The sequence below is a fragment of the Syngnathoides biaculeatus genome, chromosome 15 (genome assembly GCF_019802595.1).
Source record: "Syngnathoides biaculeatus isolate LvHL_M chromosome 15, ASM1980259v1, whole genome shotgun sequence".
NCBI classification, from domain to species: domain Eukaryota; kingdom Metazoa; phylum Chordata; class Actinopteri; order Syngnathiformes; family Syngnathidae; genus Syngnathoides; species Syngnathoides biaculeatus.
Genome location: NC_084654.1, coordinates 21,312,930 through 21,335,792, shown reverse-complemented (window position 1 = coordinate 21,335,792; position 22,863 = coordinate 21,312,930). Strand labels below are relative to the sequence as shown.

At 45.3% G+C, this 22,863-nt stretch overlaps 2 protein-coding genes across 4 annotated transcripts; both read left to right on the top strand.

Annotated features, from left to right (window-relative positions):
• Nucleotides 1-651: 651 nt before the first annotated feature.
• On the top strand, nt 652-10,022 carry LOC133513516 (uncharacterized). The gene is made up of 6 exons (XM_061844379.1): nt 652-873; nt 963-1,376; nt 2,390-2,569; nt 7,604-7,954; nt 8,047-8,064; nt 9,176-10,022. The coding sequence occupies exons 1-6, from the start codon at nt 747-749 to the stop codon at nt 9,346-9,348; spliced, it is 1,263 nt and encodes a 420-aa protein (XP_061700363.1). The 5' UTR covers nt 652-746; the 3' UTR covers nt 9,349-10,022.
• Nucleotides 10,023-11,648: 1,626 nt separating this feature from the next.
• Nucleotides 11,649-22,030, top strand: LOC133513491 (transcription factor 7-like 1-A). 3 transcript variants are annotated; one of them, XM_061844347.1, is made up of 9 exons: nt 11,649-12,905; nt 14,635-14,982; nt 16,139-16,203; nt 16,323-16,424; nt 16,496-16,634; nt 16,726-16,833; nt 18,096-18,144; nt 18,240-18,399; nt 21,872-22,030. In XM_061844347.1, the coding sequence occupies exons 2-8, from the start codon at nt 14,671-14,673 to the stop codon at nt 18,380-18,382; spliced, it is 918 nt and encodes a 305-aa protein (XP_061700331.1). In that variant the 5' UTR covers nt 11,649-12,905; nt 14,635-14,670; the 3' UTR covers nt 18,383-18,399; nt 21,872-22,030. The 3 variants fall into 3 exon arrangements, with proteins under 3 accessions (XP_061700331.1, XP_061700330.1, XP_061700329.1); XM_061844346.1 differs by having other exon boundaries at nt 11,650-12,905; nt 21,860-22,030; XM_061844345.1 differs by lacking the exon at nt 21,872-22,030 and having other exon boundaries at nt 11,651-12,012; nt 12,799-12,905; nt 18,240-19,140.
• Nucleotides 22,031-22,863: the final 833 nt, after the last annotated feature.

Genomic DNA, 22,863 nt, shown 5'->3' with positions numbered 1-22,863 from the left:
CACATAGACACAAACAACCAATCACACTCACAATCACACCTAGGGGCAATTTAGAGGATCCAATTAATGTCGCATATTTTCGGGATGTGCCCCGGAGAGAACTCACGCAGGCACGGGAAGAACAGGCAAACTCCACACAGGCGGGTCCGGCATTGAACCCGGGGACCTCAGAACTGCGAGGCCAACGCTTTTCCAGCTGCTCCACCGTGCCGCAATTGAACAGATATTGATTGTAAAATATTTACCCACGTGAGGAGACGTCCCCTCTTGCAGGTTGCGGGCAAACAATCCATCGCTTGGTTGATTCTTCTTCGTCATGACGATAAGGTGGACCCTGTCATCTGCAACAGCCAATCAGACTGAAGCTTTTTTTTTTCTATATTTAAATTATGGAAGACGATAATTGATCCAATCAGAGAAAAACTCAAGTATGTTGCGTATAAATGAGGTTTGTCGCCGTCTCAACTGCCAGGGTGTAAAAACAACAACTACAAAATCTTCCAAAAGGACCTTCTGGGCATTTTCAACCCAACTGATCTCGCAAACCCGATAAAAGAACATCAAAGATGTTTCAAATTAATGTCAAAAATCTGGACCCTCAATTGAATGATGAATTTTTTTTCTCTGTGGACCACTAGAGAGAGCCAGCGCACCAAACTTTGGGATTCACTGGTTTGCACCACTAGGGGGTGCCAAACATCAACTAGAACATCACAGAGCAACGTGGGTGTTTTCTGTCCATTAAAATGGAAGTCGGGTTGTCTCATCCCCCTTTGAATCCATCTTCAATTGAAAGAACCGGAGAGCCGGTTTCTCGCATTTCAGCTAACATGATCCTGACGGCGCTAGTATTCGCTCTCCTGCAGACCGAGGGTAAAGAATCAGGAACAGGAGCGGAAACGACGACGGCAAAAATGTGGCGTTTGTTTTAATACCCCTTTGTGCTTTTTTTTCCACCTCAGGAGCGGCAGCGGCGTCGGAAGAGATGAACGTGTACCAAACACCGCCGTTCATCATAAAAAGAATCGGACAAGACCTCTCCAAGGAAATAAAATGCTCGCACGGCATCAAGGATTACGACGTCATCCTCTGGTACAAGCAAAGCCGGGGCGGCACGATGGAGCTTTTGGGGTACCTCAACCAGAAGTTCGCTGTGCCCGAGGACGGCTGGAAAGGGAAGGTCGACTTCACCGGCGATGGCCGCCAAGAGTCCTACCTGACCGTCGCCGAGCTGCGCTCGATCGACAGCGCCGTGTACTTCTGCGCCGCTAGCACGGCGCTGCGGATCGGCTCTCCAGTCGTCACAAAACCCCCTCGCTTATCTGGGTTTAATATCAAAACCGACACCTGCGGTATCCGACTCCATCGCTGGCGCTCTGAATCCTGACTGACTGTCACCTCGACGTCGACGCAACCGCAGAGCAAAGTCAACGAAATCCAACTGCTAGCTGATTGGTCACATCCAAGAGTTATTAATCACGTCATGCCGCAAATCATTGACGTGTTGCGAAGAGTGAAAATGTGAAAGAAATGAAAATGACATAACATTTCCCGCAAAAACTGATTCCGGTGTTCTGGTATCGACAACGTGTGATATGTCGTCACATCGCAACGCACAAAAAGTCTATTTACTACGATAATTTCTTATTACCAGATATTTCAACGCAAACAATAAAGCAACATGTAGTATAAAGTATAAACATACTCACAGGAATGTGTTTTTCCTTTAAATCTCTGGAAAAAAATTATTATAGTATCTTACTGAGAAGTACGCAGGTAATATTAGTTTTTTTGTTTGCATGACAGTATTATACTGCCTCCTAGTGGTGCAGGTGAGCACACCAGATGGATTAGATTATAATGGACGAACACGTTTTTTTTTTGTCAAAATTTTTTTTTAATACAAATTTTCTTTATAAAGTACAATACTGTAATGGATTAATAGATTTCTCTATTCATTCCAATGGAGCAAGGTGATTTGAGATACTGCGCGGGATATTTTGAGTTTGGAATGACTGTGCCGCCAAAACGTTGCTGATTGGGCTCGGCCTGCAGGGGGCGACAAAGCACATCACCCAATGGATTCCCCGCCGAGGTCACTGCGAAGGACGAAGTGGTCTCCGATGTTCTGATTTGGTGGTTTCACACCGGAATTCGACGAAAGCCCGAAACGGTTGGTCATACAAATTCCTTGAATCAGCATAACGATGTCTAGCGCACTGATTGGGGTTCTTCTCATCTTGCTTCCATGTAATAAAATCCTCAAAGATGGCGGATTGGTCTCCACCATGAGATTTTTTGCTCGCAGGTCAAGTCACGGGCGTACGCACGGGCAGACTCCTGTGCCCAAAATAGTCCACGCGGAATCCCGGGTGGACGTCCGGTGCAGCCACCACCACGACGGCCCGGACGTCATGCTGTGGTACCGCCGGGGCAGAGGCCACCTGCCCGTCGAGCTGGTCGGGCAACGAGCCCGTCTACAGGTGGAACCGCACTGGCCTGGAAATAAGACGCGAGGACACGCAGAGAGGTTCTCTCAGCATTCCCTCTGTCAGGGTGTCAGACACAGGTGTGTACTTCTGCGCAACTAGCACACGGTGACCTGCTGAGGCGGCGACGCGCTACAAAAAGCCGTGCCCGTCGACACGCACCTTAAATGCAGCTCATATGTCAGTCAGACCTCCTTCAAGAACCGAATGTAGCCCAACCGTCTGTCTGGCAGCACATCCTGGTTCATGGTCATCGCTTAGACTCTATAAACCCCAGTTCCGATGAAGTTGGGACGTCGTGTAAAGTTTACATGAAAACAAAATAGAGTACAGTGATTTCTGTCTCCCGTGGAAAATGAGTGGCGCATTATAAAACCCAAAATATGTCATTGGAGACTCCAGACCGATGAGCAACTGAAGTTGTACACCAAACAAGAATGGGTGAGAATTCCTCGTACGAAGCTTCAACAAATGGTCTTCTCAGCTCCCAAATGCTTATTGAGCGTCGTTAACAGCAACGTTGACGTAAACATGCTTCTGTCCTGGGTCCGGACTTAGTTGTCTACCTGTACCTCCTTGGAAAAACAGCACTCTTTTAAGAACTAATGTACTATTAATATTCTGGGCATCGGTGTGGGCCATTCGGGTTCAATTCACGCTGAGTGATGGTGTCTGTGTGCACTGCGACTGACTAGCGACCAGTTCAGGGTGTAGTCTGCCTTTCGCCTGAAGTCGCCTGGGATAAGCTCCGGCACTCCTGCGACACTTGTGAGGATGCTGTCTTTTCATCCATTACATTAATAATGCAACAAATAGCTTAGCGTCCTCGACCACCTAATGACTCCCTTTTATTGTCATTATTAATTGTAGTCCTCTCCGGGTCGGGGACGAGATCCTGCCCCAAATGGAGGAGTTCAAGTATCTTGGGGTCTTGTTCGCAAGTGAGGGAAGACTGGAGCGGGAGATCGACAGACGGGGCAGTGATGTGGACTTTGTATCGGTCCGTTGTGGTGAAGGGGGACCTAAATCAAAAGGCGAAGCTCTCAATTTACGAGTTGATCTACGTTCTTATCCTCACCTATGGGCACAGGTTGTGGGTCGGGATCGAAATAACAAGATCCCAGATTAAAGCGGCGCAATTTGTTTCCTCCACATGGTCTCCGTGCTCTCCCTTAGAGATAGGGTGAGAAGCTCGGGCATCAGGGACGGGCTCAATGTCGAGCTGCTACTCCTCCACATTGAGAGGAGCCAGATGAGGTGGCTAGGGAATCTGATCCGGACGCCTCCCTGGTGAGGTGTTCTGACCATGTCCCACTAGAAAGAGACCCCGGGGACGACCTGGGACAAGCTGGAGAGACTATGTCTCTCGGCTGGCTTGGGAATACTTCCGAGCATGTCCCACCAGAAAGAGACCCCGGGGATGACCCGGGACATGCTGGAGAGACTACAGTGTGTCTCTCGGCTGGCCTGGGAATGCCTCCGGATCCCTCCGGAAGACTTGGAACATCTGGCCGGGGAAAGGGAAGTCTGGTTATCCCTCCTGAAGCTACTTCCCCCGCGACCTGACCTGGGGAAGCGGTAGAAAATGGATGGATTGATTATTTGTACTCCAAAAGAATGCTATCGTACGTGGTTTGGGGGGTGCCTGGAGCAGGAGTAGTTCATTTTTTTCCACATCAATTCAGGTTAGTGAGCCTTATTGCAAGAACTGATCAATCCTGCTCGCGTGTCAGACGGAACGACTTTTAAGATAACTGCGACAGTCCTGTTTCCATCGAATCCATCCCCCGAGAACGTCTTGAATATCCAAAACACGTATGTTAGCCTGATACAAGACTTTGCTTTGAGGCGGGTTTTACAAAAACGCTCGTGTTTGCTTGTAGACTCAGAGTTGTCGGCGGGTTCTGGATGGGATGGTAGCATTTTATTGTCAGTTACATGCGGCCGCCGGCATAAAAAAGGCATCGCCTTGTCGCCGAGGCTTTTCGACACAGGTGGCGTTGAGATACGATCTGTTTTGTGGCGGCAGAAACGCTCTGTGTTTTTGAGCAAAGCTCCAGCACTGTGGGAACAGGGACACACAGTGCTACAAGCCAATCGAGGGGCCGGACAAAAACCTCTGGCTGATAAAAAAAAAAAAAAAAGGGTGCACATTTTATCAGGTTTACATTTTTGCTTGTACAACGTGGGGATGATTAGTATTTTTTTCACGCAGGAACAAAACCCGGACTTTGCAAGGCCGATTTTGGGCCTTTTTAAAGGATTTTCATCTTCTGGAGAGTCTGCTACGAGCATGCTAATTTGAAGCTTTTCAGAATCCGAATCAGGTTTTTGATTTGGATTGATCGGTAGCTCCTACCCGATGGGAGGAACTGGAAGAGCTGCTGACCAGGGCTTCGTTTTGGCTTCAAATGCAACGAAAGGGTTTTAAGTACTTCAGAGCGTCTACGTTGACTTTCCAGTCCCGTTGCTAAGTGAAAACTAGCATTATGAGCTAGATTTTTTTTTTTTTTTCTGATTCGGATGCCTCCTGGACGTGTCCCCAGTGAGGTGTTCCGGGCATATCAAGAGACCCCCAGGACGACCCTGGACACGCTGGAGAGACTGTGTCTCTCGGCTGGTTTAGGAACGCCTCGGGATCCCTCCAGAAGAGCTGGAAGAAGTGGCTGGGGAAGGGGAAGTCTGGATATGCTACTTCCCCCGCGACACCACCTGGAAAAGCGGTACAAAATGGATGGATGGATATAGTTTTCTTTTCTGGAGGGCACAACCGAGCCGAAATAGCCACTGCAAGGCAGTATAAAAATCTGGGTGGGAATAACAAAGGCGCAATTCCAGCTCAAGCGCGAACACCGTGGGTGAAGGCCGCCCTGCTTACTTTGGACCAGGGACAAGACTTACGGTTTTAGGTAAATATATATTTAGATCTAGAGTGTTGGAATGTTTTTCGTGCCAGGGTCAAGCGTCGGTAAAGTCAGCTTTCCTCAGGGCTCGAACGTTAGCATGCTGGGCAGATGAAACGTTAGTAGTTTTATGGCGGAAACGTAAAGTACAGCGTAGAGCGCGTACAACCACCGGACGCCTCCCTGGTGAGGTGTTTCGAGCATGTCCCACCGGAAAGAGACCCCGGGGACACGCTGGAGGGACTTAATGTCTATCGGCTGGCCCGGGAACTCCTCGGGATCCCTCCGGAAGACCTGGAAGATGCGGACGGGGAACCAGCGCCATGGTTTACTTACCTCGTCCTGGAAGGTTTACCTCAAGGGACGCGTGCACTGTGCCGCCAAAGCTTCCGAGGTCCGCTTTGAAATGTCTCGGGGAAGAATTTAATATTATAACGCATACATAATACATAATAAGACCAAAAAAAAAAAGGCCCGAAATGGTTGTTTTTGTGTGTTCGGGAGCAAAATCTGAAAATATGATCGCAGACGTGGAAAAACTGTGGACTAGTACGGCCAAAGAAGTTGTAGCGCGGTCAAACCGAGACTGTTTTTGATATCATACAAAGTCTTCATTTTGCATCGGGGGGAAGTTTTAGCCGCAGCGAATGTCAACGTGCAGTTCTCCCAGGCTTACTTTGGACCAGGAACCAAACTCAGCGTCTTAGGTAAGCAGAAAAGTCCAAAGTGCGACGCTTCTCACGTTCCTGCAATTTTACAACGCTGAATTATTTTTGCGGGATATTCTCGAGTAAATACGACCCCGGTAGAATCATTGAAGGTGTGACGTCGACGACTACCGGTAGTTTTGTTTCACAGCGGTGTAATTCTGGTCTGGTTTTTAGCGCCGGTGACTTTTTTTGTGAGCCGCGTTAAAAGTTTTGAATGGAGTTTTGCTTCTGACAGATTACAAAATGTAAAAAAAAATTGCTTAAAGTGGGCAAAAGGGGGAAGGAAAGGGGGTGTCGGGGTGGGGGTGGGGGGCACATCATAGTTGTGGTTTCCCCTCCGAGGGCCGTTATGACTGTAAATGTACCATCGTCTCATATTATTACAGATGCACAACGCCGCGTTGAAGAACTAGTTTTGAAACCAGAAGTCAGTTAAACAACTGTTCAACTATTACCCAATTTATCAGTTTAAAGGGCGTTTAGGAAAGAAAAATGAACTATGTTGCAGTGTTGTTGGGAGTGAACGCCACAAACATACAATTTGGTTTGGCCGGCCACATAAAGTGATGTGGCGGGCCAAATCTGGCCCCCGGGCTACCAGTTTGACACCTGTGCTTTGGGTGGAATGCCCTTTTGAAAAACTTGAATTGTAACCTTTCGGGTTTGACTTGAAAATGTTTTTTGTCTGATCGGACTCTGGTTTGAGAGCCTTTTTTCTACTCCTGGTAGACTTCCATCCATCCATCCATTTTCTACCGCTTTTCCGAGTCAGGTCGCGGGTGAAGTAGCTTCAGCAGGGATACCCAGACTTCCCTTTCCCCAGCCACTTCTTCCAGCTCTTCCGGAGGGATCCCGAGGCGTTCCCAAGCCAGTCGAGAGACACGGTCTCTCCGGCGTGTCCCGGGTCGTCCTCGGGGTCTCATTCCGGTGGGACGTGCCCGAAAGGCCTCACCAGGGAGGCGTCCAGGACGCATCCGGATCAGATGCCCCAGCCACTTCATCTGGCTCGACATTGAGCCCCTCCCTGATGACCGAGCTTCTCATCCTATGTCTTAGGGAGAGCCCGACACCCTGCGGAGGAAACTCATTTCGGCCGCTTGTATTCAGGATCTTGTTCTTTCGGTCACGACTCACAGCTCATGCCCATAAGTGAGGGTAGGAACGTAGATCGACTGGTAAATTGAGAGCTTCGCCTTTGGACTTAGCTCCTTCTTTACCAAAACGGACCGGTACAAAGTCGGCATCACTGCAGACGCCGCACCGATCCGTCTATCTGTCGATCTCCTCGCTCGTGAAGATACTCGAACTCCTCTTGTGGTGAATTTAGAAAAGAAATTGTACCAGGCACAACCCAGCGAAAACGGTTCCATCAAACCAAAATGGCCGACTCTGTGTGGGTTTTGGTTTTCCCGGGTTTGGGTTCTGTAGTCATGATACACACCAATTTTTTTCACCAAACTTGAAAATGGCTTTATGACCGGCGACATTTTGGGCCTTCCAGAACCAGGTCGAGAACCAAAGCCGCCCGAGGTCACCTTGCTCCCGCCTTCGCCGAAGGAGTGTCACAACCAGAAGGACAAGCACAGGCAGAAGAAGACGCTGGTGTGCGCGGCCACGGGCTTCTTCCCGGACCACGCGGTCCTGACCTGGCAGGTGGACGGCCAGGACGTGCGCACGGGCGTGGCCCAGGACGGCGACGCCCTGCCGGACGGCGACTTCTACAAGAAAAGCAGCAGGCTGCGCGTGGAGGGAGATTTGTGGTCGACCCCCGGCAGAGCCTTCACCTGCACGGTCAGCTTCTTTGACGGCAAGAACACCACGCTGCACTCCAAGACGGTCTACGGCGTCCTAGGTCGGGCGGGCGGGGTGGGGGGGTTGGTTGGGTAGCGGGACCGGATCCAAAAGTCTTTCATGCTTTATTAACGCAACTTTGTCTTTCATCAGGTGAAAAAAGGACAAGAGGTAAATATGCGCTCCTGTGGACGACGCCATTATTCGCCGTGACGTCGCACGAACTTCCGGGTGGCAAAATCCTGGATCGGCGAACTCCGACGGCGCCGCTATTCAACATTTCAGGTCGTTTGACCAATTTTTGGAAAAGCGACCATTTGAACCGACGTGTAAAGCGCGGGTGTCAAACTCGAGGCCTGGGGGGCAGATCCGGCCCGACACGGGATTTTACGTGGCCCACGAAGGCAGCTCATTTGTGTCCACTTCCATGATTCTTGTGAAGATTTTTACAAAAATATGAAATTGTCCAATTGTCGCACATGTTGAGATATTATAAGTATGATAGTGTTATGTATATATTAGTATTATAAGTATTTTTTTAATTATTTTTTAACAATAATTGAAAACCCCATTAGGCTTGATTTGTGATTCCAAAGCTACTTCCCCCATCCATCCATTTTCTTTGCCACTCATCCTCACGAGGGTCGCGGGGAATGCTGGAGCCTATGGCAGCTGTCAACGGGCGGGAGGCCGGGTACACCCGGAACTGGTCGCCAGCCAATCGCAGGGCACAGGGCCTTATCAGCTGATCCACCGTGCCGCCTAAAACTAGTTCATAAATATGATGAGGCGGCATGGTGGCGCAGCTGGTAAAGCGTTGGCCTCACAGTTCTGAGGTTCCCAGGTTCGATCCCGGCCTCATCTGTGTGGAGTTTGCATGTTCTCCCCGTGCCTGGGTGGGATTTTCCTCCGGGCACTCCGGTTTCCTCCCACATCCCCAAAATATGCAACATTATTTGGACAATCTAAATTTCCCCTCGGTGTGATTGTGAGTCCGACTGTTGTTTGTCTCCACGTGACCTGCGATTGGCCGGCAACCAGTTCAGGGTGTGCCCCGCCTCCTGCCCGTCGACAGCTGGGATAAGCTCCAGCTCTCCCTGCAACGCTCGTGAGGATAAGCGGCTAAGAAAATGGATATCCAAGGAAATGTTAAAAATCGTCATCGTTTCGCTTCAGTTCCATGGTAGTCGATCACTTTTTTTTTTTTTGCCATCTGGGAGTATCCTTTCTCATCATCTGTTATTTATGAAAGTATTATGAAGTTGCGCGTAAATGTGTGCAGTGGGTTATTTGCGCTCGACGCAGAGCGCCAAGCTATCCTACGTCGTCCTCCTGGTCAAGAGCGGCGTCTACGCGGCCTTCGTCGGCTTCATGGTGTGGAAACGTCGGGTTGGTACTTCGAAACCCGTAAAGACGCGCAACGTCCGCCATTTATGGATTTTGCCCAATTGCTAAAAAATTTTGACCGCACACACTAAACAGACTGAGCGCTTAATTGTGAACATTTTTGTTTGCTTGTTTTCGACATCGCGGAGCACGGCGGCAAATCGCCGAAACTGATTTTGCCTGTTTTTCCGTTTCAGGGTCTGCCCACAAAGCTGAGCCTGAGTTAGCTGACTTGCGGCTGCCTTTAAAGGAGCAACAAAGCTTTTAAACAAACAAACAAAAACATTTTGGCTGTAATGTGTTGCATGTGGGAAATATCGACGCGTCAGCTCCGCATGTCGGCGGCGTCATTTGGAAAGTTTAGGGTGTTGTTGTTGTTGTAGTTCTCGTCGAGTCGAATGAGGTCGCAGAGGGAAACAGGATGCGGTGGCGCCCGCTCGCAGCGCCGAAGAGCCGGAAAAGCAGAAACTTTTGCACGCTGCACCTGCAGATAAGCTCGGAAATCTCATTTGTTCGTTTGTTTTTAGGAGCTTAGTTAATGAAGTCGTTGCAAAACCTGTAATAATTACTTGTGTCCTAAAAAAACATAAAACGAAAATATACGATAAGAAATCATAATCATGATTTGGTTCATTTTGACTTGTATTGTTGTTGGTTTTAGTCTTATTGCTACTTTTGAAAGATTTCAATGAATTTTTGAAGTTTGACAGAAGGACTCAGAAGTTGTGCCCCCCCCCAAACCACCCCCCTCTAAAATTGGTCTAGGACCGCCATTGGGAAAAAAAAATGACAATTACTTGCAAACGTTTTTGTTCATTATAATTTTGTAGCTCAAAAAAAGTGCCACAAGAGAAACTTTGTACAGTTGGCGTGTATTTCCGCATCGTGTTCTACATTCTTCCGCCATCTGGTGGTCATTGGAGCAAATGTCGCTGCACAATGACAAAAAATGCTTGTTGCGCTGTGGCCTATATTGTAAAAAAAAAAAAAAGATAATAATTGAAAAATAGATCTTGAAGAAAATTATTGCTGGAATGCTCACTGAATTCATGTCCAAACATCACATGATTTCTTGATTTTCATCAGTTGCTCTGTACAAGTTCCCTGACTTCATTCATGATGAGTCCCTTATCATTTTTCTTTAAATTTTTTAAAAAGCCTTCAATATGATAGATTATCGGTTTCTATTTAAAGCATGTCTTGAGGTTACGTGATATGATATCAGAATTAAATCAACAAGCTCTGTTAGCTAGAAATTTTGTAATTCAAATATTTCTATTACATAGATACATATTTTATGGATTTTTCATGATGAGTCCCTTATTATTTTTTCTTTTTTTTTTAAAAAAAGAATTCAATATGATAGATTATCGGTTTCTATTTAAAGCATGTCTTGAGGTTACGTGATATGATATCAGAATTTAATCAAGCTCTGTGAGCTAGAAATTTTGTAATTCAACTATTTTTATTACATAGATACATATTTTGTTATGGATTTACTCTACATAAATCAATATTTTGGAACTATATAATGGAAAACTACTTAAGAAGAAAATCCCCACTAAATCTAAAAGATTTGACTTTGTAATGAAGTGGTATTATTATGGAATTATGCTTCTGTATATAATAGAATTCATGAAATTAAAAAAAATGTAAAAAAAAAAAACTTCCACCCTTTATAGGAATAACATTTTTATTAAAAAAAACAAACAAACTAAAACATACATACTAACAGAGAAGATAATGTTTCTGGGATACTCGGAAAATGTTACCACAAGGAAGAAAATTACATTAAAAATCTGTATATTTTTTTAGGGTGTGTATGGGTGTTCGGGGGGTTCTTCGGGTAATATAATTCTGTATATATTCAGCCAACACATATCCCCAAATTTCTTCAAAACGAACTATGTCAAACTAGCTGCTCTTATGGTAATATTTTTTGTAAAGAACTTGGAAAAATACGTACATGTCCAAAACGATCCACAATTAGCATATTGAAGGGAATAATAACTTCAATTATTTTGAATCCAAAGATGCGTGTACAAGTGTAATTTTCCAAACTCCTCTTCATTATTCAAATAGTTTATAATTTAGGTAGCTTCTTAATAATGCAGTCCACCAACATTAATGAACACCCCACTCTCTCCCTTTTCTTTTTATGGTATCGTAATTATTACTTTTTAATAACTTAGTCTCTTTTCCGACCTGTAATGGCTGACTTTGTTATTTGGATTTTATGAAATTTTAATACATCTTTGAGGGGGAAAAAAAACAGCAAAAAGACAGCAGGGTTCGAACGTCATTGGCCGTCAATCGTGTCACCCTTTTAAGTGCGGAACGTAAACAGTCGCAGGACCTTTTTACGCATGGTTTAGTCACGTCATAAAAGACGTACGTTAGTCATCGCAGCCTACCTTCATTTATGCGGGTTGAGCAAGCGTGATGCAACATCAGCACTATAATCTTAACAAGAAAGCGCGATAAATAGCTGCGATATAGAAAAGTGTTTCTTTTTTTAAAACTCGGTGTAAACTGAATCTTCGCGTCAAGTGGCTACGTGAAACTTGACGAAGCTGTCCGCCATCATGGCTCCGCGTGTAATAGAGCGCCGCGTTGGAACTGGGACCAACATGGCCGCCGTTGCGGTGCGGTCTAGACGGGGCGCCGGGTGAAACTGGACCAGCGCGTTCGCCATTGTGGCTCAGCGTTTACCAGCGGTGGTGGTCGCCAAATGTAATACTATTAGCGTTTAGTTATGCACGTACATTATTCAACGATACACGAACTTGTTTGATGAAACTTTTTTCGAGTGTAAAGAGTCAACTTTTAACTGTTTAATTAGAAGTTGCTGAGGAAAAGAGCTCATAAGCGAGCATCTGCATCAACATAGACAAATACGCGAAGTGAGCATCTGCATCAACATAGACAAATGTGAATCGACAAATGTGAAAAATTGTTAATTTTTGACATCTTTTTTTTCGTCATGGGCCAAATTGTATTTAGTTTCCTCTCCAGCAGAGGGCCATTATGACTTTGAATCACTGCAAACGTTTAATAGCCACTTTATCATATTCAGTACACAACAAATATGCTAGTCTTGCTAGTTTTTAAATCAAAACAAGGATAATAGTTTGTTCAACTGTTCAAGTTAGTGTTAAAAAAAGGGTACAAAAGGAGTTGGTAGCAAAAATATAATTGGAATATATAAATAATTGAAAATTTTGGTGTGAGATGGGAGTTGACACTAACATTCCCCGTCCAGTGACGTGGCGGCCTCGAGTTTGACACCTGTGCGTTAGCGGCTAGCATGTTAGCCACCAGAGAGCTCTCCCTTTCAACTTGTTTAAAATAATTTCAAACTTTGCTATATGTTCACAAAACGAGGGGTTAAGGGTCAAATGGCGCGCACCCGTCGATGCGCAATTCGGGGCCGCAGTCTTGGCTAAAATTCCAATGGGGCCCTCTTTGAAGCTAAAGGTTAGGCGACATAACAAAGCGCCGCCTTTGATGACTTTCAAGGTGCTTTTCGGGCGCCACTTTGTCCGGCGCTTCTGGGTGGACGCCCCACGCCGGGAAGAGTTCCACACAACGCCGCAGGGTCAGGGACCTTCCTGAGCAAGCAACCGGTGAGTACCGCAGCAGTTGCAAAATCACCTCCGGCGTTCTACAAATTCTACTACAACCGCTCATTGTTAAGCCATGGAAAGTATTTTTTTTAAATGTTGGAACTCGTGTAGTCTCTGTGGGACTTGGAAGGTTTACATTCCTGATTTTGATGCAGCTGATCTTGGCGCAATGTGTGTTGACGTATCGGATCCAGAGTGCGCTTGGTATCCTCACGTGCGCCATTGGTTGAGGACCGCTTCCAGGATTTCTATTGGATCTCATGATTGGTTTGCGACGCATTCGTAGAATTGTGGTTCTCATCTTATCGAGACTTAAAAAAAAAATTCACGCTACCTTTAAATAACATCTTGGGAGTCTTACACTGATGAATTTGGCCGTAGTTCGTGAAAGTTGTTTAATGATGAAAAGATATTCTGCTGCTTTTTTAAGTCGGAAATTTGGAAGAATGTCGGATCAATTATTAGGAAACTTGTGACCTTGACTCTTTGGTACAAAATATTACAATCTTAGTAGTTGAAAATGAGAGAAAATCTCAACCAAATTGAAAAATTGTTGAAGGAGGGGGATAAAGGATCGCCCAACAATATAATCGGAAAAGAACAAGTGCTAGCTTTAGCGAAATGAGAAAAAGATGATTTTGGGTGACCGCCACTAGACCCTTTCACCCCCCATTTCCAGCACAGCAAAACGGAAAAAGAACGGCGCCCGCTTTTCAGGATTTAGTAACGTTGCTCCGTCAATCCAGCAGTTTTATTAACATCTTCATTCCCCAAATCCGGACTAGTTTCGGTCAATATTTTCAATTTTCTACCCCATTCGGCTCATTCATTTCAATATCATCGTTTAAAAAGTTATTGAGAGATACTTTACATGATAGCCAAACTTGTTTTTGAACCTTTTTCTCCACCGAGTAATCTATTATGTATCTATGTATTTGTAACTACGTAGTTTTATCGTCATTTAGTAAATATTTGATTTTAATGCAGCTGGTGTGGGGCTCGATTCCTGTTCAAAACAAGAATGTGTATTGGATCTAAACGGCAATCAGTAGTGTAGTGTTTAATCCATTTTGTGAGCCGCTTATCCTCACAGGGGTCGCAGGAGTGCTATTTTCGGGGAAGAGGCGGTTAATTAAGTCTCTAATTCGTGCTTGTTTTTGGGATGTGGGAGGAAACCGGAGCGCCTGGAGAACATGCAAACTCTACACAGGCGGGTTCAGGATTTGAACCCCTGCCTCAGAACTGTTGAGGCAGACGCTCTCAACTACTGTCCACCGTGCCGCCGGAGAGTTTCGTGTAGTGGCTTTATTAACACCGGCACGGAATCGGTTGCGGTTCTAAAGAGGGTTTGTTTCAGTTCTAGATTCTAGATTGGATTCGGTATTTGATCCCAAGTGCTGTTTCAAGCCTTTTGTATTAGATTTCATTAGTTTGTGAGGTCTTTTGGTATGTACCGATTCACACAGCTGGCGCGGGCGAGATTCCATCCGTCCATCCATCTTTGTCGCTTATCCTCACGAGGGTCGGAGGGAGTGCCGGAGGCTATTCCCAGGTGTCAACGGGCAGGGGTACACCCTGAACTGGTTGCCAACCAATCGCAGGGCATATCGAGGCAAAACAGCCGCACTCACAATCACACCTTGGGGCAATTTAGAGTGTCCGATCAATGGGGCGAGATGGGTAGCTGGATGGACGGTTCTTCACAAAGATGGTTGTTCTGGTGTCACAGGAGATTTAAGGCGCCCGGCAGTCAGGAGCGAACAGCATGGAGCCCCGTCAGCAGCTGCCCACCGACGAGGACATCAAGTGGGACAAGCTGCTGGACAACATCCTGAAGTCGTCCGACACCATCCTGTGGGGCACCGCGCCGACCCGACCGCTGCCCGCCGCCATGGCGGCGAGCGAGCCCAAAGGGCCCTTGGAACTGCCGCCCCTGGCGAACGACCGGGAGCACCTTGAGTCGCTGATGGACGGGGATCCCGCCGATATGGACGACGAGCTCTCCAACGTCCTGGATGACTTTTGGCTGCCCGACTACCTGGGCGGTCAACCGGGATCGATCCACATCCAGGACCAGGTAACCAGACCCCCTGCGCGCATTTGTTGGCGTTCTGACGCCGCAGATTGCAGCTCTCAAAACTCATATTACAACATTACGCGTTGAATAAAGGGCTTTGTGCGCTCAAAGCTCCTCCATAAGTCAAGATGTGTCACTTGAACATAATTCCGGTGTACTTTCCGTTTTGACGGCTTTGGTTTTTCAGAAATAGCACGACGAATGGAAAATGGTGAATTTTCCAGCAAAGAACTGAGCCAGAATCAAACACGCTAAATTGTGGCAGGTAACACATTCCAGACCCACCCACAATAAAAGATACTGTAATACTTAAAAACTGCAAACATTGCAAGAAGAGAGGTTTTATAGCGTGCATGTGCCTTTAAGAGATCTTAGCGCTTGTTGTGCGCCCGTGTGAGTTGTGGTCAACAGCAGCTGCCGCGTGACTGCTCGTATTCGTGTTTGAATGTACTCCCAGCATTTAATAAGCGGAAAAATATCGGAAAATATAATATACTATTTTGTGGCTTTACAGCAGGGGTCTCCAACGCGGTGCCCGCGGGGCGAACGGTAGCCCGCGAGGACCACATAAGGCGCCCGCGAGGTACGTTCTAAAAATACCATAGGACACAAATTGTTACTTATTTGTGCTTTAAATTCTGAATCTGAATTTCTTTTTTAAATTATTTGAATTTTTAAATACCTGCAATGTCAACTACTTACTACAGTAAATTAAAATGTTATGTACGTGTAATGAATGAATGAATTTGCCGCAAACAGCTCACGTAGCGCTTCATACGATCGGTGCTCATGAAGTAGCGCTCAGCCTCAAAAAGGTTGCTGAGCCGTGCTTTACAGTCAGTACAGTACAGTGGTCCCTCGGTTCTCGACCACAATCCGTTCCAGAAGGCAGTCTTGAGAACTGATTTGTTCGAAAACCGGATCAACCGCCGCGCGAGTTATGTCGTATCCGGGGGTTTTTCGGCGGGGTGGGAATTCACAACAGCTGGTCTGGCCATGCGCGTGTTGTCATTTCCGGGTTTTGTTCGGGGCTCTCGAGTACCGATTTTCGTTCGAAAACCGAAGCAAAAAAAAAAAAAAAATCTCGAAATTTTCGTTGGAAAAGTGATTCGAAAAACGAGACGTTCAAAAAACTGTTCATCTATTTTGTCTCCAGGACGACAACGCCGTGATGATGCCGATGTACGAAGGCGTGAACCAGGCTCCTCCTCCCGTCAGGCTGTAATTGACCAAACAACCTCGTGTTAAGAAATATTTGTATTTGACGCTTTATGAGGAAAATGCTTAACATGTACAAAATCCCGAATACCGGCGCGGTTGTTGTGTACTTGTGCGTGTAGCAACGGCGAGGCATCATGCGGGGGAGCAGGGGCGGCCGTGGCGGCGGCGGCGTCGTCGTCCTCTGACTCCACCGAACTGTCGCCTGACCCCTCACAGATGATGTAAGTACGGAAAACCAAAGCAAAAAAAAAAAAAACAGTACTAGTATCAAAAGGCAGCGTTACGGCCACAGGCAGCAGGACGGGGATCGGCCGTACATCAAGAAGCCGCCCAACGCCTTCATGCTGTTCCGCAAAGAGCAGAGTCCCAACGTGGTCTCCCAGTTCAACATCACCAACTCTGCGGTGGTCAATAAAATCCTGGGAAAGATGGTAAGTGGCGTTCCAACGCGCCCCCCCCCCCCGGGTCCCACCACGCGGATGCGAGTGCGACGGCGCTGACTTGTCGTCAACCCGTCCGCAGTGGAAATCGCTGCCCAAGAAGCTGCAGGCCAAGTACTACCAGCAAGCCGAAGAGCACAAAGTCCTCCACAGCCTGCAGCACCCGGACTGGTCCTGCACGGAAAACTACGTAAGACCCAAATACCTTGTGCCTTTTTCTCGGGACGTGAGCATTTTTCTAAAAACTGAAAATTCAGTGGTACCTTGATTTGTTTTGAGCAAGCGATTTGTTAGCTTAAATTTGACATCTGAAGTTGCACTTGAACCAATCCACCTCTAGATGGCAGCAGCAGACTGTCTTCACAAAGTGAGGAAAACCAGGTTTTGTGCTTGCGTTTTTCTGTTCTGTGTGGATTATCAGATTTCTTTTCCAAAGGCACCAGAATTTTACTGCAAGTTCAGGTTCATACCATCAGTCCACCATTTATCGTTGCAGACAGAGGAAGTCTGTAAACCTGTTTTGGGGTTCGATCCTGTGGCCCAAAGCCACACCCCTTTATTGTGAACGTCTGCAAGCTAAATGCTAAGGCAGAATGTGAAAAGGGTTAGCTGGGCTAACGGAGCACTGATGTTACGCTAGTTGTAAAGTTCTGAGGACCCGGGTTCAACCCTAGCCCTCCCTTTGTGGAGTTTGCATATTCTCCCCCCCGTGCCTGTGCGGGTTTTCTCCGGGTGGGCACTCCCACATCCCAAAAACCCGCAACATTAATTGGACACTCCAAATTGCCCGTAGGTGTGATTGCGAGTGCGGCCGTTTGTCCCGATGCGCCCTGCGATTGGCTGGCAACCAGTTCGGGGTGTGCCCCGCCTCCTGCCCGTTGAGAGCTGGGATCGGCTCCAGCACTCCTGCGACCCGTGTGAGGATAAGCGGCAGAGAAAATGGATGGATGACTTTTCTTCTCATGAGTTAACACTTTCTGAAATTATATTACTTGTGTCTGGTCTTGTCCAAAATATACCGCCATGCTCGAAATTTAATTTGGCTCGGCTACGTTGTTCACTTCCTTGTTACAGTGTGCGCTCATCCGATTGGCCCCGTTAACCCATGTGACCACGAGGCGTAACGCTGCCCCCTGTCAAGCGGGGAACGGCCGCCGGTTGGACCCCCGCTTTGGTCAGATCATCCGAGACGTTCCGCAGAAATTTAAGCAGATCACTAAGTGGAGGAAAAGAACCGAACCAGCATCCATTTGGTTGTTTTGATTGCTGATTCTGGACTGTTTTCTATGTCGGCACTGCCTTTTTAACACATTCACTGCCATTGACGGATTGAGACGTCAAATCTCCACGTTAACCGGGAAGGCTTCTCGCGTTTTCTGCATTGCCTCAAATTTTTTTTTTCTCCGGGACTCAAAAGCGCAGGAATCATTCGAGTGTGTTTCTGTGTGGTAGGGCAAAAAGAGGAAGCGCGATCGCAGCAGGCACAGCGCCTGCGTCTCAAGTAAGTCACGGGGACCGACACCCACCCGGCACTTTTAGCGACAAACCTGCACAAACGCCGTGTCCCCCCCCCCCCCCCCCCCCCGTCCAAATAAGAATCGCTGGAGGACGTCCCCCCGGTGGTGGAGCGTTGCTGCGCCGCCATGGGTCACGCCCCCGGCGAGGACGCGTCGTGCCATCACTACCACAAGAGCGTCGTGGGGGACACGCACACATACGCGCAAACGCGTGGCTGCTGACAACCGCCACGGATCGGGTACGCACTCCTCCCGGCCTTAACATTAGCTACTCGCAAAAAAGTATATAAACGCCAAATAACAAAATGACGGTAAAATGAAAAATGTTTTGGAACTACCATTTGGTCATTTGGACAGTCCTGCAAAAACAAAACAAAAAAGATAGCAACACAATTTCCTTTCAACATGGAAGTGAGGCTAATGCATTTATGAAATAAAACAAACTGATATAGAGGACACAAAATTTTGAACTCCTGCATAAAACATAAACATGAACGCTCAAAAAAACTCTGAAATAAAATTAAAACCCAAACTCGAGTTATCATCTTTTTGCAATCCAAAATTGCCCTCTGCTTTTTTTGTGTCGCGTCAATATTTTATTGCCTGACTTGAATTAGAAAAGGACTTAACGATGTAAAATATTGTAAAATAATCAATTAAAATATTTACTATACCTGGTTGATGTGATTATTGCTCCTGATTGTCATCTGTGAGGCTATGTGAGCGAGGTTTTGTTTTTAATGTAATTTTAATGTAGCAAAAAAAAAAAAGTTTTTGAATTTATTGACTGTAGCTAAAAAAAAATCTTGGCACCGGGGACCCACATTTTTTGTGACAAAAAAAATTACAAGATCACAATCTTAATTTAGAATATTTGAAAATGAACAATAAAAAATTTTTCAAAATTGAAAAAAAACGAGTATTGTTGCAATGGTGTGGCTGCGTGATTCCCAGCATGCATTGCACCATGCAAAGACCCACATTTTGAGTGACAAAAAAATTACAAGATTACAATAATCTAATTTAGAATATTTGAAGATGAACAATAACAAATTTTTAAAATTGTAAATAATTTGTATTGTTGCAACAGTATAGCTGTGTGATTCCCAGCATGCATTGCACCATGCAAAGGGCTCTGACCCACGTTTTCAGTGACCAAAAAAATGACAAGATCACACTAATCCTATTTAAAATATGAGAAAATGAACAATAACAAATTTTAAAAATTGTAAATCAATACTTTTGTTGCAACGGTGTAGCTGCGTGATTCCCAGCATGCATTGCACCATGCAAAGGGCTGCGACCCACATTTTGAGTGAAAAAAAATGACAAGATTACAATAATCTAATTTAGAATATTTGAAAATGAACAATAACAAATTTTAAAAATTGTAAGTTATTAGTATTGTTGCAACGGTGTAGCTGTGTGACTCCCAGCATGCATAGCACCATGCAAAGCTGAACTTCTGTACGAAATACATTTATAATTTGTTTTATTATTTCTGCACTAATACTAACACGAATGTAGCCTGATGTGGACCCGACTGTGACTCCGGAGACAAACGTGCACCGTCACGGCCGGATGTGGCATTTGGGTCACTTTATGACCATGACACGGAAAGTCTGGCGGGTCCGAATATTTTAATATTTTCCGCGTAGTGAGAAATCCCATGTGGTCTTCTGATTATATCTAGACCAAAAGTGAAGCGCTCGAAGCAACGTTGCAGGCTTTTATTTTCAAGTGAACACCTATGGAAAATATTTTGATCCAAAATATTGGCCTTGGTGACTTTAGAATCCAAAATATTGGACTGATCATTTTAATTTAATATTCTGTCGTGAATGACGCAAAAAAAAAAAGAAGGAAAAAGTCTGAGCTCGGGATGAGCCATACGAAGTTATTAGCTATGTGCTACGTGGCGATTTGCTAGCTCGGGAAGACGCAATTGTGTTTTCCCTGGAAATTTGTAGCTATCTACTTCTGGTAGTTGAGAAGTGTCAACAGTTATTGAATTTCAAACTCACCAGAGGGCCACAGCAGAAGGACGAAAGAGCCACTTAAGGTTTCCGGAGCCACGGGTTGCACCTCCGGTCGGTGCTGCTCGCTCTGTGCGCGCAGCACTGCCGTCCGTGCTCTATGTTGACACCTAGACTTCCCAGCGGAACCCTAAATTCATTTCGGTGTCTGCTGGGATTGCTATTCGTTGAAGTTTCACGTCCCGTCTTACCTCTGTAATTGGAAAGGTAAGTTTGCTAACGTTGGTTGCTAGCTTGCTTTTTTTTTTTTCTCTGTGGCGCTCGGTCTCGAGACGAGTGGGAGTTTTGTGTTGATCGTAGGTCTTGAATAACATTTTAAATTGTGGAACCCTGGATTATGAAACATTTTTTGTTCAGAAACAATTGAAAGAAAATTAGCTCATCTTTTTAGCACAGATTAGCATAGCCATAGAAGGCAAACAACTGCTTTTTTTTAGGTCTAAAATGGCTGTCACATCCCATAATACAACAAGCTGTGCTGCATTGTGGGAGGTAGTAGTCAACCCACGATTTGATATTTATCAAATTGTCAGCTATATTTTTAACGACTATTAATAGGACAGGCGGCACGGATGGAAGCGTTTGCCTCACATTTCATCCCAAAAAGGACACTAAACTGCCCCTAGGTGTGATTGTGAGTGCAGCTGTTTTCCGATTGGCTGGCGACCACTCCAGGGTGTACCCCGCCTCCTGGCATTGACAGCTGGGATAGGCTCCTGCACGACCCTTGTGAGGATAAGCGGTTAAGAAAATGGATGGATGGGTATTGATCGTATAGTTGTCTGGATAGACTGGATTAGATGAATTTCCATTCTTTTGAATGGGAAACACTACCTTGGCTTGCGAACCTTTCCGTTTGGGGTTAACGGGGTCACAGAAAATTCATAACCAGAGGTTCCGCTGTTTAATTGAAATGTTACTTTTCTAGTGATGTTTGTGGCAAAAAATATATATTTTTCCCTCCTGGGCCGAAAGTTGATTCGTAAACACTTTTTAAATACCGTACGTCAACATGGGAAAACACATTTTTACAAAGTTATGTATTTTTTTCCCCCCTTCAAAAATACTGCAAGAAACAATTTTCCCCGTAGAGCTAAAAATCAGTAATTTTTTAATTTATTTGCGCGTGTGTCACGTGTAATTAGGCTAATGCTGGCTAACATTTTTATTATTTTTATTTGATGAGCTTTTTGTGAAAGGTGTCTTGTTTGTTTTGAATAATTCATGAATAGTTGTGCATGTACCATGGATTCACCAAAGTGTACACTTGAGATGCGTGGTGGTGCTTTTGTTACTGCTTTGGCGCCATATGGTGGCACGACAATTTAGCTCATTTAAGGCGTGAGTCAATAATTCTCAAATTTTCTCTAAATTAAAAAAATATGATGGTTCTTGAAAATAGACATTTTGACATTATTTTCTACTCAGCATTTTTTCCAGAAAAACGCCAAATTTTTATTTCCTCACCGATTAAAATATTCTCGAAAAATACTTTGGATAATCCAAGTTTATTTTTGATTCGGACCGCAAATTTTCTTCATTTGTCCACCCGATGGCGCTAAAAAATTTTCACGGCGTTGCTTGCCGACAAAGTGCCTCAGGTCGCTCCTGAAATGATTTGTTTTTTCTTTTTTTTTTTTTTTTTTGTCGTGTGTATGTGGAGGACACGGCGCAGGTCGGGAGGACGACGCTCGCGTCCCGAGACATTCGCGAGAGTGGCGCTGGAACGCGAGACTGCGGTGGCGGGACACCGATGATGTCTTCGCCGCAAACTTTGGTGGCCTCTGCGGGAACAAAGCGATGAAGCGTTGAATAAAAATATTTTCATAGGCCACTCACTTTTTCATTACACACATGACAACGTTTCAAACCCAACAAATGTTTCTCAAGGCAGAAAAATCTATACAGTCGATGGATAGCATTAAGCTAGGCTAATGCTAACAAATGATAGTGTACAAATCTACTTAAGAGGCTAATGCTAACAAATGATAGCTGTACAAATCTACTTAAGAGGCTAATGCTAACAGACGATAGCTGTACAAATCTACTTGAGCTAGGCTAATGCTAACAAATGATAGCTGTACAAATCTACTTAAGCTAGGCTAATGCTAACATGATAGCTGTACAAATCTACTTAAGCTAGGCTAATGCTAACAAATGATAGCTGTACAAATCTACTAATGCTAACAAATGATAGCTGTACAAATCTACTTAAGCTAGGCTAATGCTAACAAATGATAGCTGTACAAATCTACTTAAGCTAGGCTAATGCTAACAAATGATAGCTGTACATATCTACTTAAGCTAGGCTAATACTAACAAATGATAGCTGTACAAATAAGAGGCTATTGCTAACAAATGTTAGCTGTACAAATCTACTTAAGTTAGGCTAATGGTAACCCATGCTAAGAAATGATAGCTGTACAAATCTAATTAAGCTAGGCTAATGCTAACAAATGATAGCTGTACAAATCTACTTGATAGGTTAATGCTAACCATGCTAATAAATGATAGCTGTACAAATCTACTTAAGCAAGGCTAATGCTAATAAATGATAGCTGCACAAATCTACTTAAGCAAGGCCAATGCTAGCAAATGATAACCGTACAAATCTACATTAACCCTTGCTGTGAAACCCTAACCCATGCTAATAAACGATAGCTGTAC

Excerpts from the sequence above, each read along its gene's own strand:
- LOC133513516 (XM_061844379.1), top strand. The coding sequence starts at position 747 with ATGGAAGTCGGGTTGTCTCATCCCCCTTTGAATCCATCTTCAATTGAA. Across the intron at positions 1,377-2,389 it reads CCGACTCCATCGCTGGCGCT|CCACCACCACGACGGCCCGG; the intron begins CTGAATCCTGAC and ends CGTCCGGTGCAG. Across the intron at positions 2,570-7,603 it reads TGTCAGGGTGTCAGACACAG|AACCAGGTCGAGAACCAAAG; the intron begins GTGTGTACTTCT and ends TGGGCCTTCCAG.
- LOC133513491 (XM_061844347.1), top strand. The coding sequence starts at position 14,671 with ATGGAGCCCCGTCAGCAGCTGCCCACCGACGAGGACATCAAGTGGGAC. Across the intron at positions 16,635-16,725 it reads ATAAAATCCTGGGAAAGATG|TGGAAATCGCTGCCCAAGAA; the intron begins GTAAGTGGCGTT and ends ACCCGTCCGCAG. Across the intron at positions 16,834-18,095 it reads GGTCCTGCACGGAAAACTAC|GGCAAAAAGAGGAAGCGCGA; the intron begins GTAAGACCCAAA and ends TCTGTGTGGTAG.